Source organism: Halyomorpha halys, unplaced genomic scaffold (assembly GCF_000696795.3).
Source record: "Halyomorpha halys isolate HHAL.00 unplaced genomic scaffold, Hhal_1.1 Scaffold78.1, whole genome shotgun sequence".
In the NCBI taxonomy this organism is placed as follows: Eukaryota; Metazoa; Arthropoda; class Insecta; order Hemiptera; family Pentatomidae; genus Halyomorpha; species Halyomorpha halys.
Window position 1 is genome coordinate 1060149 of NW_027108467.1, and position 16790 is coordinate 1076938.

General features: G+C 31.3%; 1 protein-coding gene across 1 annotated transcript in view; it reads left to right on the forward strand.

Moving 5' to 3' along the window:
* LOC106692921 (uncharacterized) overlaps nt 1-16790 on the forward strand; it is a gene marked incomplete in the record, with an annotated part of 90744 nt that overhangs the window by 47633 nt on the left and 26321 nt on the right. The window contains 3 exon segments of the mRNA XM_067046800.1: nt 6049-6189; nt 9690-9737; nt 14040-14087. Of these exon segments, the coding sequence (XP_066902901.1) occupies nt 6049-6189; nt 9690-9737; nt 14040-14087 (237 nt within the window).

A 16790-nucleotide genomic window follows, 5' to 3' on the forward strand; every position in this document is an offset into this window, starting at 1 on the left:
ATATATATTATTGTAATATCCTCTTTTTTAATCAATAGTTGATATTTATATATAAATGATTTTAGTTGTTTTTATTTTATTTATATCATTTCAGTATTGCTCATTTGTCATTTTAAATCAAATCAAAAGCAAGCTAACCAGTTTTCATTGTTTAAAATAAATACGCTGTCCAAAACAAAGAAGATGGTGGTGCGCGTCCTTCCTAAGTGTTCGTTGAATTGTTTGTGTTGAGATGGATTGAAGTTTTTCAACTTTTGTTGTTTCTATACAGTAATTATAGAAAAAGTATAATCAAAGAAGAAATAGAAGAACATAACAATTGTCAATAGACTGTTTGTATCGTAAATCATAGCAAATAAAGCGGAGCGATTGTACTACAATCGATTATTTTTGGATTGACCAGTGAACATTGAAGATAGAAGAGAGGAAACGAGGACTCTTGATTTCGCTGGTTTGGGGAGAAGACGTCTGTTCGGCTAGAAGCAGGAAGGACTGTAAGACATTGTTAGGAGTTGGATATAGCATCATCGACAAGAAGATAGCAGGAATCATCAGGGAAAGATGTGAAATTGGTTAGTTTTGTTTCTAACTGGAATTTATTGTATTTGTAAAATAACTATTAATTAAGTTTTTTTAATTATTACAATATATATATAACTTATAATAATATTATAATAAGTACATTAACTTATTTGTGTTTCATTTTGACCACACCCCCAACCATCTTCTCCTCGTACAAGTCATCCAAGGTCAATTATCTCTCATAATGGTGATGATGTCAGATTTATGACACTTTTCTATCAATGCAGCGATAGTGTTACTATAAATTAAATAATATAATGTTAAATAGCATCTAAAACGTTTGAAAAATAGAAACTCAAAATTCAGGTTTGTTTGAAATGAAATGAAAAATAGTTTATTATTCTGGGACAAGGTCTCATTAGCAATTATAAGGTTACTGTAACAATTATAAGGTAATTGTAATATTACAATATATTGGCCAAAAACAGTGTGGCCGCACTTAATTGTAACACAACATTACAATTGCATATAAATAATTAATGATTAGAGAAGTTTGTTGGGGGGTGCGGTCAGCAAAGAACAACATAAATAAAAAAAACCAAATTTATTTATTTTATGCTGACGTTTCGACCTGAGTTTCAGGTCTTCATCAGGGCTATAGAACAAAAGAGATAACAACAACATTTAGTGAAAAATACGATTGAAAAGGAATAGTATACAAACAAATTTAGAATTATAACAAAGTATTGAATTGAATCATAAATGATATAAAATTGATTACTCATAATTGAATCGTACAAAAAATTTTAATTGATTGATAATCGTGGAATTAGATGGTAGTAGATTGAAAACAGTGAAAGATGAAATATCATGTAGGTAAGAAGATATGTATAATATAAGATATGCAAGTAGTGTCTAAAAAACTGAAAAAAAAAAAAAAATAAATTGAATCTACAAATTGAACACTATGACAGACAATGAAAAATAGTGAGTGGCTTATATCTGAATTACAGTGTGAGTTGTTACATTGTTACATACGTTGTTGTTGGTACATTGAATTACATTGTTTTTAAAAATATTTTTTATTATTTAATTTAATATTTAATATTTTAAAATATTAAAAACGTATGTAACAATGTAACAACTCACACTGTAATTCAGATATAAGCCACTCACTATTTTTCATTGTTTGTCATAGTGTTCAATTTGTAGATTCAATTTATTTATTTATTTTTTCAGTTTTTTAGATACTACTTGCATATCTTATATTATACATATCTTCTTACCTACATGATATTATATTTCATCTTTCCCTGTTTTCAATCTACTACCATCTAATTCCACGATTATCAATCAATTACAATTTTTTACTATTCAATTATCAGTTATCAATTTTTTATCATTTATGATTCAATTCAATATTTTGTATAATTCTAAATTTGTTTGTATACTATTCCTTTTCAATCGTATGTTTCTCTAAATGTTGTTGTTATCTCTTTTATTCTATTGCCCTGATGAAGATCTGAAACTCAGGTCGAAACGTCGGCATAAAATAAATAAATATAGTTTGGTTTATTTATGTTGTTCTTTGCTGACTGGACCCCCCGACAAACTTCTCCAATAAATAATTTTAGATACAGAAAAAAAAAACTAAATGACTAAATACATAAAAACAAAACAAAAAGATAGTTACAATATTTACAGTTACTAAATGATAGTGTTTAATATTTATATTATCTATACTATTATAATGTTGGTATCCGTTTGAGAAGCAAAAGGTTGTTAACAGAAGGGTTTTAAATGACGGAAGGGTTGGTACGTGATGTATGTTAGAGGGAATGGAGTTGCAATGAAAGTCAGCTCAAGTAAAAAATGGTTTGTCAAACGCAGGGAAAGGAGAATTTTTTGTTGCTGGGTTTTGCTGTTTCTTGTCTAGACACTTCTTTCTTCTTGTTTTGGTTCTGAATCTCTGAAGATATTTAACATTTAGAATCTATTCAATTTTTCGGCAAATCGGCCAGTGTGTTACTAGCTACAGCCATAGATGAGCCAAAATTTGCTATAGTTGAAACTAATAGCTAATATTGCCATGGAGACGACCCTTATTCATAAATGAACCATTGATTAATAAATATCGTATCTAGGGCAATATTAGCTATTTGTTTCAGCTATTGTTATTCAGCCACAACTAATTTTTGCCCAACTCTGGCTTCAGGAATTAGCTATATTTCCAATCAATAATTGTTACGGCGGGTAGGGGTTCAAAAGGAACCTTTACTAGCCCAACCGTGAAAAGAAAAGAAATGGTCGAATTTTGTTATTTTTTATTTTTAAATAAGTAAACATAACAAAAGAAATAAAAAATATACAAACTAGGAAAAAAAAGAAAGCTTAATAATATTACAAAATAAAATTAATTGAACAAAAAATATATACAAACTAGAGAAAAAGTCTTAAAAAAAAATCACCGGTGATTGGTGGGGCCCGGTTGTGGTTGTTCTGAATGGACATTCTCTTGGAAGTAGATCGACAAAAGGGATGTACGTCCGCCCGCCTTGTCCTCTTGGAGGATGAGTTGAAGTCCGCCCGCCATGGCTAAGATGATTCAGCTGGCGAAGATGGCCAGAATGCTGGTAACTACGAGTGCGTAGTGAGTAGATAAAGGAGACGATACGTGTGTGCAGTGAGACGTTAAGAAGTTGTCTGTCGGTTTGCAGTATAAAAAACAACAGGGAGCGGATTAGTTTTGTTTTTTATATCATCTGTCACATAGTCGATTACCGATCATATGTTGGCCACAACAATAATAATTACACTCTTAGTGTTCCTTATCATGCGAAATATTTTATTTTATTTCATTCCTGAGAGTCTGGTTTCTTTTGGTATAAACCATAATTAAATTGCTCACATCCTCAAATCGAGTGATTCAAACTTATTGTTGGATCAATTTGAAATTTTACAATTGCTGACTTGATACTACTTTATTGTTAAAATAAAAATATTGTTTCGCTGATTTGTTTATTTTTTCACTAATATGCATTCAAAAATAATCTATCTCCATCATTCTTTATTTTATCACATGATGTATTCACAAGTACATCTATAACTGTACTTAAAGAATTACTAAGATTCCATTCCTCAGAATACTCCTAGTACCCTCTCTCGTCTTTCCCCTCTTTAACTACGGTTGCTTGGTCCACAAAGGGCTAAAGATGAAAACGAAGAGATTCATAGATTGCTTCATAAAATTTATTTTCGGATTTCCCTGGGACTTTCTTGTTTCCTGTTCACATGAGGAGTTGAAGTGGCTTTATCCTACTTTCTGATTTGTTGTTTTCTTTTCCAATTTTTTAAATAAGAAAACCTACCTAAATCCTTGATGTCCTCATTCTATATTCATCTATCAATTCATTAAATACTAGATCCCAACGAATTGATGTTGAAAATGAAATGAAATAAAAAATACTGGAAGATTGCTGATTGACCGTGTGTATTAATAAATGGAATGTGGTCCGGGTGCAGTCAAATTAAACTCAAATAGTAATATCTTTATTTGAGCCAACGTTTCGCCCCACGTTGCAGGGCTTCTACCACTGATTGGTATACCAAACCCACCTATTCTGGCAGACTCCTCAACTATTTTTCTCAACACCCTTATCACCAAATTATCAACGTTGCTAAGAATCCTATTCACCGATCCTTTTCTCTTTCTGACCCTCAATATCACCAGACTAACATACAACGTATTAAACAGATCCCATTCAACAACAATTTCCCTCATAAAGTGACAAACAAACTACTCTATTCTTACATTAACTGTGTTACTCCAGTTGCTCCTGTTCTCAACTCTTTTCAACCCACTCCACCTCTTATTCAGTACAGGTCCCTTCCATATATCCCCATTCTTTCTGACAATGTTAAAAAATCCTTAAGATCCACTATTCACCCTACATCTTCACTTGAAGTCTCACAACAAAATTTCCTATCTTTTTTCCAAATTAAAAGACCCTATTCCTTTTTTACACCATTCCAATGTAATTTACTGGATACCTTGTTCTACCTCATGTTGCCATTCCTTCTAAATCAGCGAAACTAAGAATCAACTTAAGAACCGCATTTCCCGGCACAAAACTTCTATTAACTACTGTAACCCACTTGCCTCTAAATTATCATTTTATTTAATTAATTTAAATTATGAACAGAAATATTAAGTTTTTCTAGACATACAAAAAACACACCTAATTAATTATTTAATCCTATGGTTAGTTTTCAAATGAGTTTGCCACTAAAACTAGTGCAAAATAATGAAACATGTAATGAGTTATAAATAAAAATAGGTTTAAAAGAAATATACTGGTGAAATAAAAATGTTGATATTAATTTTGGCAGTAGCAAACCTATTTCAAACAGTCTCTTTGCTAATGGCAACTATTGCCTTTGAAGATATTAACAATCTTGCCACTACGACACTATTAAATTTATATAATAATATTGTATTAGCCATTTACTTGTTCCCAGAATTCTCCTTTCGACTATAGCTTTTCATTTATATTAATTATCTCTGTTATATTATTTTTATTAGTTTATTAATATTGAAATAAGAAAGGATGACAGACACATCTTCTACAACTAAATCCCACAGCCTTCTTTTTTTTTATTTTTCCTAGGTCCTCCATTGTGGACCTATAAAGTCCCAGATTGGGAATGTCTAGATTCATATCTTGGGGCCGCTGGAAAATAAATATTGACTGATCCAGGTGGGAATCAAACCCACAACCTTTTCCCTCATACCAGTCCGCTCAGATATCAGGTCCTTATACAGTAGGCCCACATAATTGGTTCCTGAAATTGTTTATTATTTTGATGTTGATCATCAATCCATGATGGAAAAGATCTTTCCGTTTCATCCATCCCTATCCCATGTCTTTTGGAAACCATCTTTGAAAATAAGATATATTTCCACAATTTTGAATGTATTCCTTAATTTTACTCATTTTTCAAAATTGAACATATCGTAAATCTATTAAAACCGTATAATTGTCCGATTGAAGCAAAAGAATCACTGTTTTCAGAATGTTTTTCTCGATCGTATGAAGTTTATGAGGCCTTAATTTCTTTTTTTGGTATCAACACTGTACTTTTTCTGTTTTTGACTCATATTTATCAATTTATTAGGGCAAAATATTTAAACTTAAACAAATAAATGATCATAACACACATGTTGACGCACACCCTAATGCAAGACTGAAACTGTTTTGTTCTCTTGATCCGAACAACATTGTAATCCTCTATGATCGGATGTTCCATGAGAGGGACATCCAATCGCAGAGGACTAAACAGTTGAATCTTTAAAAATGTGCGAATAGGGAATTGTGCAAAAGTCTAGGGCTGCCTCTATACAAACTTTAGTGATGTCATACAATCTAGATTATCTACTGCCTATCATTAATATTATCTCGTAATAGTATATTAATTCGATTTTGGATGCAACATGATAATCTATAGATACTTTTAAATTTTTTAAAGGCAACAAGCTTTCAGAGGAAGCATTCAGTGACGATTCATCAGCTCATTGTAGAAAAGAAAATTACTTCTTTATTACTACTACTCCTGGCTATTTCGATAAGGATCAGATACCTGTAAGGGATGTAGCGTGTTCATCACAAGGTGGGTAGTATTCATTTTTTAATATATGTGTACAAGCTCTTTAGAAGTTAAAATATAAATATAAAATCTAACAGTAATAGGTTTATTGAAAATAAATAATTTAAAACTGCTTTTAAAATTATATATTATATAATAAAGAGAGCTACCAGTTTAAAATATTTGAGGTTAATTCTTTTTTACTTATAGACGTTATAATAATAATATTATTTATTTATTCTGGGATTGATCCCTTTAGAATAATATTATAGGCATCAAAATTAAGCTTTAGAGCTTTTTTTTTTAAATTGGCACAGAAGCACTGCGACCAATAACACTAAAAATCATGCCAATGCTGTAATCAACATTACAACACTGCGGTAGGCTCATTAGAGCTTAAGTTTTGCAGATTCCAAGTATCTTAATAGACTTAAGGGATTGATCAGCTCGTACTACTTGGGATCCACCCCAAACAGTGCAAACCTCAGCCCTGAAAATCGGTCACACCAGCATATTATGTGGTATTCTGTCTCATCCTCAGCATTGCAGAATCTACACAAGGGGTTACTCTGTTAGCTTGGGGTTAAACATGTGTCTGTTTAATCCTGTAATTATCATAAAATCATAAAACATAAGGTGATTAACTTTTGATTGTACATAAAAAGAAGAAAATCAAGTAAAATTAAACTAAAAACAATAAATGAAAAGGTATAATGTCTGCTACTATACATATTTACAATTGTAGGGGGATACTGTTAAGAATGTTTGTTTTAAATGGATGATTTAGTAAAAAAAATGTCAGAAAAGAAAGCTGTCTGTTTATTTCTATAGTTTCACTGAATGAAATGAAAAAAAAAAATTTATTTTGGGACATATGTCTCCTAAGAATACATACATGATTCGCACATTATGATTATTTGTCTGGCAAACATGAAAAAGTTTTCAGTAAGCAAAATGAAATTATATTGAGATCTTAGTTTAACTACTATTTATAATGGTAATCAATATGTGCCTATTTATATTGTTTACAGTGATGCGAAGGTTTTGTTTATGTAATAAGTGAAGGAGTAGTTGTTGTTTGAAGGAGAGAATGGATGAGGATTGGCGAATAGAAATGAATGAAAGATGGGAAAGGAATTACAGAAGGAGGTTTTGATTTTAAAAACTTGGAATAGGAAAACACCAAGGAGGTATTGCCTTTGGGAGGTTGGATAGAGCCACATCAACTCGGTACACTAACGGGAGACATGAGAGTCCCTGGGAAACCCTAAGATAAATTTTACGAAGCAATTCATGAGTCTCTACAGTCTCAATTCTAGACCTGCAAAGAGCCGTCAATAGATCAGGGAACCGTAGTTGAAGTGGGGAAAAACGTGAGAGGATCCTAGGAGTTGACGGGTATTCTGAGGAATGGAATCATGGAATCTTAGGAATTGTTTGAGTAAAGTTTTGGATTTGCATGTGATTTGAAAAATAAGATTATTACAGGAGAGGTATTGGTCGAAGGTGCTCCAAGGTTTTTGAGTTGAGGAAGAGTAAGGGAGGGAATAAAGGAGGTGCTTGGAACCAATAAGAATGGACTTGTTTTTTTTCAGCATTCAAGTTCAAATCATTGTTTAATGCCCATGCATTAATACTATCAATATATTTTTTAATCTTTTGGATGGCCTCAAGCATCTCAGAGGGATGGAAGGACAGATAAATTTATAGATCGAATGCTATGAAAACTTGGGCTTCAGTTAAGTAAGAGAGTTTTAAAGTTAAAAAAACCAAGTTTGTAAAAACTTTGAGTATTATGTATGCATCTTCTTAATCTTATGCAAGGCTAATTTTATCATTCTCTTCACACTGCATAATTAATGGTTTAGTGATTGATAATTAAGATTATTTTCAATTAAAATAAAAAAAGGACTTATAAAATTATAATTTTAATTATATTTTATTGGACCTGGGTATAATAGCCTGCATTTTTTTAATTGTCCATGTGAGACTGTGAAGTTAGAGTTACGATTGTCCTTGATGATGGTCAGGTTGGCAAAAACGGACATTTGAAGTTATTAATAAAGAGTGTTAGGGCTTTATGGATATAATTTATTTTAATTAAATTATAAGGTAAAATAAATAAAGTATTTTATTTAGAATAAAAAAAAGAAGATGGTCCAGGTACAGTCAAATTTAAACTCAAGTAGATTGAAGGAAGATAGTCCGGGTGGGGGTCAATAAGGTTTCAAAATAGTAATAATAAATATTTTTTTGTTACTATTTTGAAACCTTTATTGACCGGCACCCGGACTATCTTCCTTCAAACTAATTCGTACGGCCAACTATCTTCTTCCGATATGATTAAACTCAAGTAGTGATTAAACTATTTATATTGAGCCACCAACGTTTCTTAATTTATAATTTTATTTATATTCTTATGTTACTTCCAACTTAAGTATGCTTACATTAATTACTTTATTATTAATGTTTCAATTATATAATTTAGACACCTCTGTACCCATATTTATTTTTTATATCGTCTTTTCTTCATCATATTATATTTATTGTATCAATTTTTTTTTTAATATATAATTTCTTCCCCCCTATTATGTATATTATCATTTAATGTTTGCCTATATGTAATATATTGTAATAATTTTAAAAATATTAAAAATAAAAATAAAAAGAATCTGAATAGTTTTTAAACTTTTTTCAAATATGAAAGAAATAACTTTGGGTTCAAATTAAAAACACTAATATCAAATGGATAATAGAATTATATTTAACTTGTATAATATAAAAAGACTCTTAATCTCAGGGCGTGTGTTTGCTAGACAATCAGAACAGGCAGTTACAATAATTTCAATTAATTAAATTTTATCTGTTTTACAAATATATTCTAACTTAGTTATAACCAAACTAACCAAGCTCTATATACTAACGATCCTCCTTTGTTGATTCTTTGGCGCCTTCCTTGCGCATGCGCTGCCATCACCAATTCTTCTGTCTCGTCTATTACATTTCTTTAGTTTTCTATACTATTTGCTTTAAAATTATTTTCAAATGTAATGTACTTTAACTGTCAATCCTCACTAATCTATAACATCCCGTCAAAACAGTTTTCACGTTTTCTGTCTTGTTCATTATCTTCATTTTTTTCTTTATTCTATTATTATTCCCCTTTTTCTATTTCTTAGTTTGTGCTTTATTTTATATTTCTTTTTTTTTATCTGTTAATTAATTTATTATTTCCATTTTCATTAATTGTCTATAACCTTTTACTATTCTTATTTAATTTTTACGTTTCATTGTAAACCTTTTTAATTTTTCATTTCATTTGTTTATTTATATTTATATTATTTAAGTGTTTGTGTCTTTTTAGCCCTGATGAAGCCCTGCAAGGTGGGGCGAAACGTTGGCTCAATATAAATAGTTTAATCATTATTTGGTTTTTATTTGACCGCTCCCTTCCTTTTATTATTACATACGGTCAATCAGTGATGTTTCAGAATATTTATAATAATTTGTTTTAAATATTTCAGATAGTGAAATGATAAAGAAATATCCCAGAAATTCGAAGAATTCATTGGGTAAATTTTTATTTTATTTGTAATAAATATAATGTAGTAATAATTTAATCTATTTAGGACAAATCTCAAGAAAATCTCTTGTTTTTTGGAATCAATATCAAACAGCTGATCTGTTTATTATGAAGCTCTATGAACTTTCTTCTTATGGGTTTTACAGAAGTATATGAAGTGCTAAACAGTGCCTTCTAACTTTAAAATATGCTGGTTGGGTTATTGAGTGAGTGGAATGTAATTTAATTGAAGGAATTTAAGGTGAAAGAGAATAATTCCGTCAAACAAGTTTTAGGGTTGTGGACATTAAACATGAGAAAAACCAATACTAAACTCTATGATATAATTAGAAGTTATGTAAATCCGTAGATGGATTAGGTTAGGTTTATAATTTTGAAGTGGGGCCAGCGAAGATGGTATTAAAATAGTGTTTTAAGATGTGGATTAGAAATGAAAAATATAGAGCACTCACTTAGTGCCACATTTATGTGGATGAAGGCGGCATCCTCCTCTTCTTATCTTCCTCTCTTCCTGGCACTCGTCCCTAGTTAGGGAGCCACTTCTCTGAGTTACTCTCTTATGGTAATTGAATTCAGGATAATTCGATAAATAAGATAATTTTGTGAATTCCACAGAAGAAAAATGGTGCTCTTCTCTCATTTTCTTTGCACCACTGCAAACTAGAGAGTTTCTTACTGTATTGGCTACAAATTTCTCAAAACGACATTTATTCTGAAGATGAAGCATCAGAAAATGAATAGGAGAATGTTTCATTTAGAAATATTGTATCAATATTACAAGATTAACTACATTACATTAAGTAAATATTGAAAGTGAAATTATCAGTTGTTCAGCTTTAATTCATGATAATAAACACATGTAGTGCAGCAAATTCAAGTGATATGCTAATACCACTATGCTGCAAAGTGGATACGATCATATTTATTTCTAAGCTACTTGATAATGTAGGAGATACAATCCACCTACTAAGACTACTTTTAATACTTGTAGATTGTTGTCAGGAGATGATTTTCAGAAGATTTAGACAGAATAAAAGACGAATTTTATTATTCCATTCTTGTTAATAAGGTTTTATCTGGTTCTGAGTTTTCTGCTTCTTTCACATCAATCTCCTCACCAGGATAATTCTTATCCTCAATGGTTTCCAAGACATTCTCCATCATTTCTAGACTATTTTTAGACCAAGTCCTTTGAAATTATAGGTCATTTAATCTTCTCATTATTTCTGGTTCAACTAATATTTTGCTTAGAGTCAGCTTCTGCTTACAAACATTTTTGTAAGTAATCTAGTTTCCATTCGTGGTGAATGTATCAGTCACTTTTTGAATAAGAGTTAATTTATCCGTTTCCATTCTTTCTTGTCTAGAGTACATGTCGTCATATCTGTAATTTGCTGAAATATGGGAAAAACTATGTTCCGGACATGGTTGCTCCAAATTTAAGCCTCTGAAAAAGATAATGTGAACACCAAATCTTAGTAGCAGGTCCTCAGTTGCTTTTAATGACTCCACTCCATATAATAATAATAATAATAATAATAATAATAATAATAATAATAATAATAATAATAATAATAATAATAATAATAATAGTGATACTTTATTTATTATGGGGCGAGTCCCTTTAGAATAATACAGAGATAGACAGATGTGGGCTGAGGAGCCTCAGAGATACTTAAACAAAAATACAAAGAATTATAAATAGTCGGTATAAAAAACAATAAAATAATTATAAGTTACTTTCTAACTTTAATCAGTAGGACAATAAATAAAAAAAAAAAAATGATGTAAAAATAATTAAAAACGATGTAATAATTTATATACATATTTACAATTATATCTATTTACAATTTCATGGGGTCCAAATGGATAAGAAGTGATTGAACAGGTGGGATTTAAAGATAGGAAGTAAGGTTAGGGTATTGAAGTGACAGATGTTGGAAGGGATGGAGTTTCATAGGGATAAGGATCGGATAATGAATGATCTATCGAAAGCAGCAGTTTGGTGGGCCCTTGTTTATAAATCTGAAGACAACTACCAAAGGATTTGAATTGAAGAAGCTCAGAGATGTATGAAGGATGGTGGGATTGGATGACTTGGAAGATGAAGGATGCCAGGAAATACTTACGACAGTAGGAAGGATAAAGCCACTTCAACTCTGCATAAAACTGGAAAACAGAGGTGTCCCTTGGGATCCTAAAGATGAATCGTACACAGCAATTGATCAGACATTTTAATTTTGCCTTGAGATCCCCAGAGATGCCCCCATATACCATACAGCAATAGACAAAGTGGGGAAATATTAGAGAAGTGACTAGAAGCCTACGGGTTTCAAATGAAAATAGATGGTGGAGGTAATTTAGATCTTTTAAAGTGGAAAAGGTATGGCAGGAGATATTGGATACATGGTTTTTCCAGGAAAGTGTTTAATCAAAGGTTATTCCCAGATTTTTGATGATGGAGTAAAATTTGATGGGACTATCATGTAGGAACAGAGTTGGAATATTAGGAACACTTTCAAGGAGGTGATTGGAGCCTATTAAGATTGCCTTCGTCTTTTCCTCATTCAGCTTCAACTTGTTACCTCTCGCCCATTTACAAATCCCAACCAAATCTTCTTGAAGTTTTTCTGTGGCTGATAAAAAGTCAGAAGGCAGGAAGGACCGGTATATTTGGAAATCATCTGGATAGACGTGGTATTGGGAGTGATGAATCTGGAGGGAAAGGTCATTAATGTAAATAGCAAACAGAGTAGGAGGTAGAGTGGAACCTTAAGAAACACCACAGGAGAGAGGGGCCTATGTAGACATATATTTCAGTTTTATTCACAGGAACCCAATCCTGCTTTTTCCCAGTATCTTAAAGTTGTAATTTTCCGTTTCAACAAGTGCCCTCTGGTTAGTATGATTCACGTATTAGGTAGATACTTTTAGGAAATGTTTTCTCAGCACAAACAGTTACGACCAAATCTAAATTATTCTGTGGAAACCCTATATGGAGACGTGGAGGTCCCCTAGGGACTTTTATTTGGAAAAAAGACACTGTATAATGTGGTGTCCTTGTAAACTTACTCATGTAGTTGAAGAAGTTTTCACTAGAAAAAGAGCTAGTGGGATCATTATGGAACCCCAAAATATTTATGAAGGTTAAATATTAATTAATCATTTATTTTTATACTTAAAATCAACATTTTAGGTTTGATCAATAAAATAGGGAATCATTAAAACAAACTGTACCTTCATTTTATTTCTTCTTCCACTTCACCTTAAGTGGTCACAGAATATATAAAGACATATTTTCGTAAAACTTACATTTGATATAATAAATTTCTATGATGAAAATTTTGCATTATTTTATTCATTATTCTCTATACCAGTTATACTCAGCCTGTGGCTTGCTGGTTTTTTGCGGTTGGCCCATCTGGTGTTACTTTATTTTAAACCATTTTGAATTTCATGGCCATTAGAAAAATTAAGAGTGCTCTGAGTAAATAGGTCCTACATAACACTGCTGCGCCGCAGTGTGATTGTTGATACGGTAATGTGCCTTAATATATAGCAATTTATTCATTTATTTTTTAATTTACAGTAGACATCTGATTGTCTCAAGGCAACACGTCATTTTAATATTTTCAGAAATACGGCAAATCAAGTGTTTTGATTAGCAATATTTTGTATTGGGCGTTTTGGTTCCGTATCGAGCGAGCAAGACTGATTTTCTACTATTGTTTATGTACCGAGAAAGAATGTTGGGCAGTAAATTTGAATATATAAATTTTAACCTATATTCAACTATAATATTTAAATTTATGTATTTTAAAATTATTTTCAGGTCAATAAATAGAGTTTATACTAAACCAGGTCAATAAATGGACCTGATTCAAATGTTTTTCATAACAGTAAATAGTTTATTAATTTTTAATTTGTTTTTTATTAATAAATAATTTGAATTAAACTACTACTTGTGACCACTGACACTGCAACATACTTGAAATGACATAAAAAAATTTTAAATTTTATATGCGATGAATCCGTTCAAAGTTGTTTAATTCAATTTGTAACAATTGTGAAAACCTAAGAAATCATGACCAAATTTATTTTTTTTTTTGCAATCCTCGACGCTATGACTAACACGAGTTTGTGGCCCATGAAAAAAAATTGAGTACCACTGTTATGTAAGTTAGAACAAAAAAAGGTATAAACATATAATTTAGGGTTTAGTTAACGTTAACCAAACCTGTATCAAAATATTAAGTATTATCTTTAGAATAATTTGTTTAAAATATTTCAGATAATGGAGGGACACAGAAGCATTCCAGAAGTTCGAAGAATTCATTTGGTGAATCTTTATTTTATTTGGAATAAAAATAATTTTGCAATAAATTAACCAATTTAGAGTTAAAACAGTTCTCATTTTATTTGGAGATATTTAGCTCCAATATCGAATGACTAAGCTGTTTGTTATTAAACTTGGTACTCATCTCTTTTAGGCCCATTAGTGGTAAGAGGAGTTGTATATACTTTTGAGGTGAAGCGTCTCACCTTAGCAGAGATGGGCAAAACTCAGCATTAGTTGAAACTAATAGCTAAAATTGCCATGGATACGATATTTATTTATCAATGGTTCATTCATGAATGAGGGTTGTATCCATGGCAACTTTAGCTATTAGTTTCAACTATAGCTAATTTTTGCCCAATCGTGCACCTTAGTAGTAGGGATGGGAGATTTTCAACATTATTTAAATGAATCACTTAACTTTGATGAAACTTGGTTTAGTATTTAAATTTGTAGCATTTTTTTTTAGATAATTTTATGTACAACTTTTTTGTTTTTAATGTGTATATTTACAAAACAATACGAAAAATGGATATTTAAATAACTAAAAACACATAGACAATGGAAAAATGTCTGTCTGTTAAAGTCTGTGTGAAAGAGATGCTTAGAAACACCAACAAAAGGAAGATCCTACAAGTTGGAAGATATCTACATATGCTGTAATGGTGACAAACTTCACATACCTCAGTACAGTGATAGACGGATCTGGAAAGGCAAACACAGAAATATCTAACAGGATTAATTAGGCAAATGCAGTTTACTACCAGATATGTAACATTGTGGTAGGGAAAAGAGAAATAGGCTAAGATGTCAAGCTACACATCTTCGACAGTATATCTACCCATACTTTTGTATGGAGGGAAGAGTTAGATATTAATAGACCGACAGGAGAGTAGAATCACCACTGCCAAAATGAAATTTATGCGAAGAACCATTGGAAAAACAATGAGAGACAGAGTTCACAATGAAAGGATTCATCAGGAACTGTAGATAGCCCCACTGAAAGAGCTCCAGGAAACTCGTCAGCTATGTTATCAGGATGGACGACCACAGAGGTCCACTAAAAACCATAGAACATGTCTCAGATGGCAGAAGACCTAGGGGCTGCCCTAGGATGTCATATCTCGACTATATTGAGCGACTGTTGGGTGAAGGACCTCCGACAGGCGAGGAACCTAGCTAGAAGTAGGGAAGAATAGAATTCCTGGCTGAATAGTCCCCTACGCTGAGAGGCACTAAAGAGGGAAGCTGAAGAAAAAGAAATCTGTGTGCAATTTTAACATACTAACATAAATAACAAAAATTAAAAAAAAAAAGTTATATGCTTTAAAAAAAATGATTTTAATAATTTAAAACAACAATACATTATTATTTTTAAAGTAACAAAACAATAATACCAAATTGTGGTATGGCATTTGTTCCTCACAGGTTCACCAACTGAGCTTTTTCCAGTGTAGTCCGTCATACATAATTGCTAAGAGTTCTCCTGTTTCCCAAAATATTTTATTGTAATTTCATTATACTTGTGGCAAATTCCCATGAAGTGAAAGATATCTTCTTTTTCTTCAGGGTGACAGACTGAGCAGTTACTGACACTATCATGCATCCACGGTTTTCACTTAAATTGAGCAATGCCACTCTACCCTGGAAAATCAACATTGATACCAAATCAAAATTATCATTTAAATGTGGTGTTTCTGTTTCTATTACACCTAAGCCTGCATACACAGAAAAACTAGATCTGAGACATTTTTCAAGATTACTTTGTTCCTCAGATTCCTTCATGAAATGTCTGACTGTGGTCAATCTTCTGTGTAGATTGGCAACATTTGAAGTATCGAAATTAACTCCATAACATTCCCCAAATTCATGCAACTTCCGGTACCAATAAACTTTCTTTTTTATCATCTCTTTTGTTATGAGATGAGGTAAATAGAAACCCGGCATCTCCAGAAAATTTTTAAAATATAGTTTAAGTGTGTTTTCAGTGTACTGGAATATATCGAGGCAATAATTAGGCGTATGTCTAGGGAGGAGCAGTAATTTTTTTTTAAAATACTTTTTAAATTTTTTTATTATTAAGTTGGTGGTTTAATTTGAGTGCGTGAGAAGCAAAGGGGTACAAGTGATTATTTTGTAAATAAGAGATTTTTTCTATTTACTGCTATCTATTAATTTATTTCTGTCCCTCATTGCCTCTCGGCAATACTGGTTATGGTAGGGAAAGGTACATACCACCTATGCTCTTCATGTTAAATTTCTTCTTCTCATTATCTTTATTTCATATGAAAGGAGTTGGTTTAGAACTACTGTTATGTTGCCGAAATTGCCAAAGTTTATGGCCAGTTGTCCTTACTAACTAACTGAGTAAAATGATTTTTTGTCATTACTTAGAATCAAAGATGGGCAAAAATTAGCTATAGTTTAAACTAATAGCTAAAGTTGCCATGGATACGACCCTTATTCATGAATGAACCATTGATAAATAAATATTGTATCCATGGCAATTTTAGCTATTAGTTTCATAGTTGCCCAACTCTGCTTAGAATACAGTATTTCTCAGTAGGTTAACCCTTATTTATTTATATAGAATAAACTCAGTTACATAAATACAAAAAGTACAATTTATCTGTGTTTATATGAATTCAAATTATTTATATTAATAAATACAAAAAGTACAATTTATCTGTGTTTATATGAATTCAA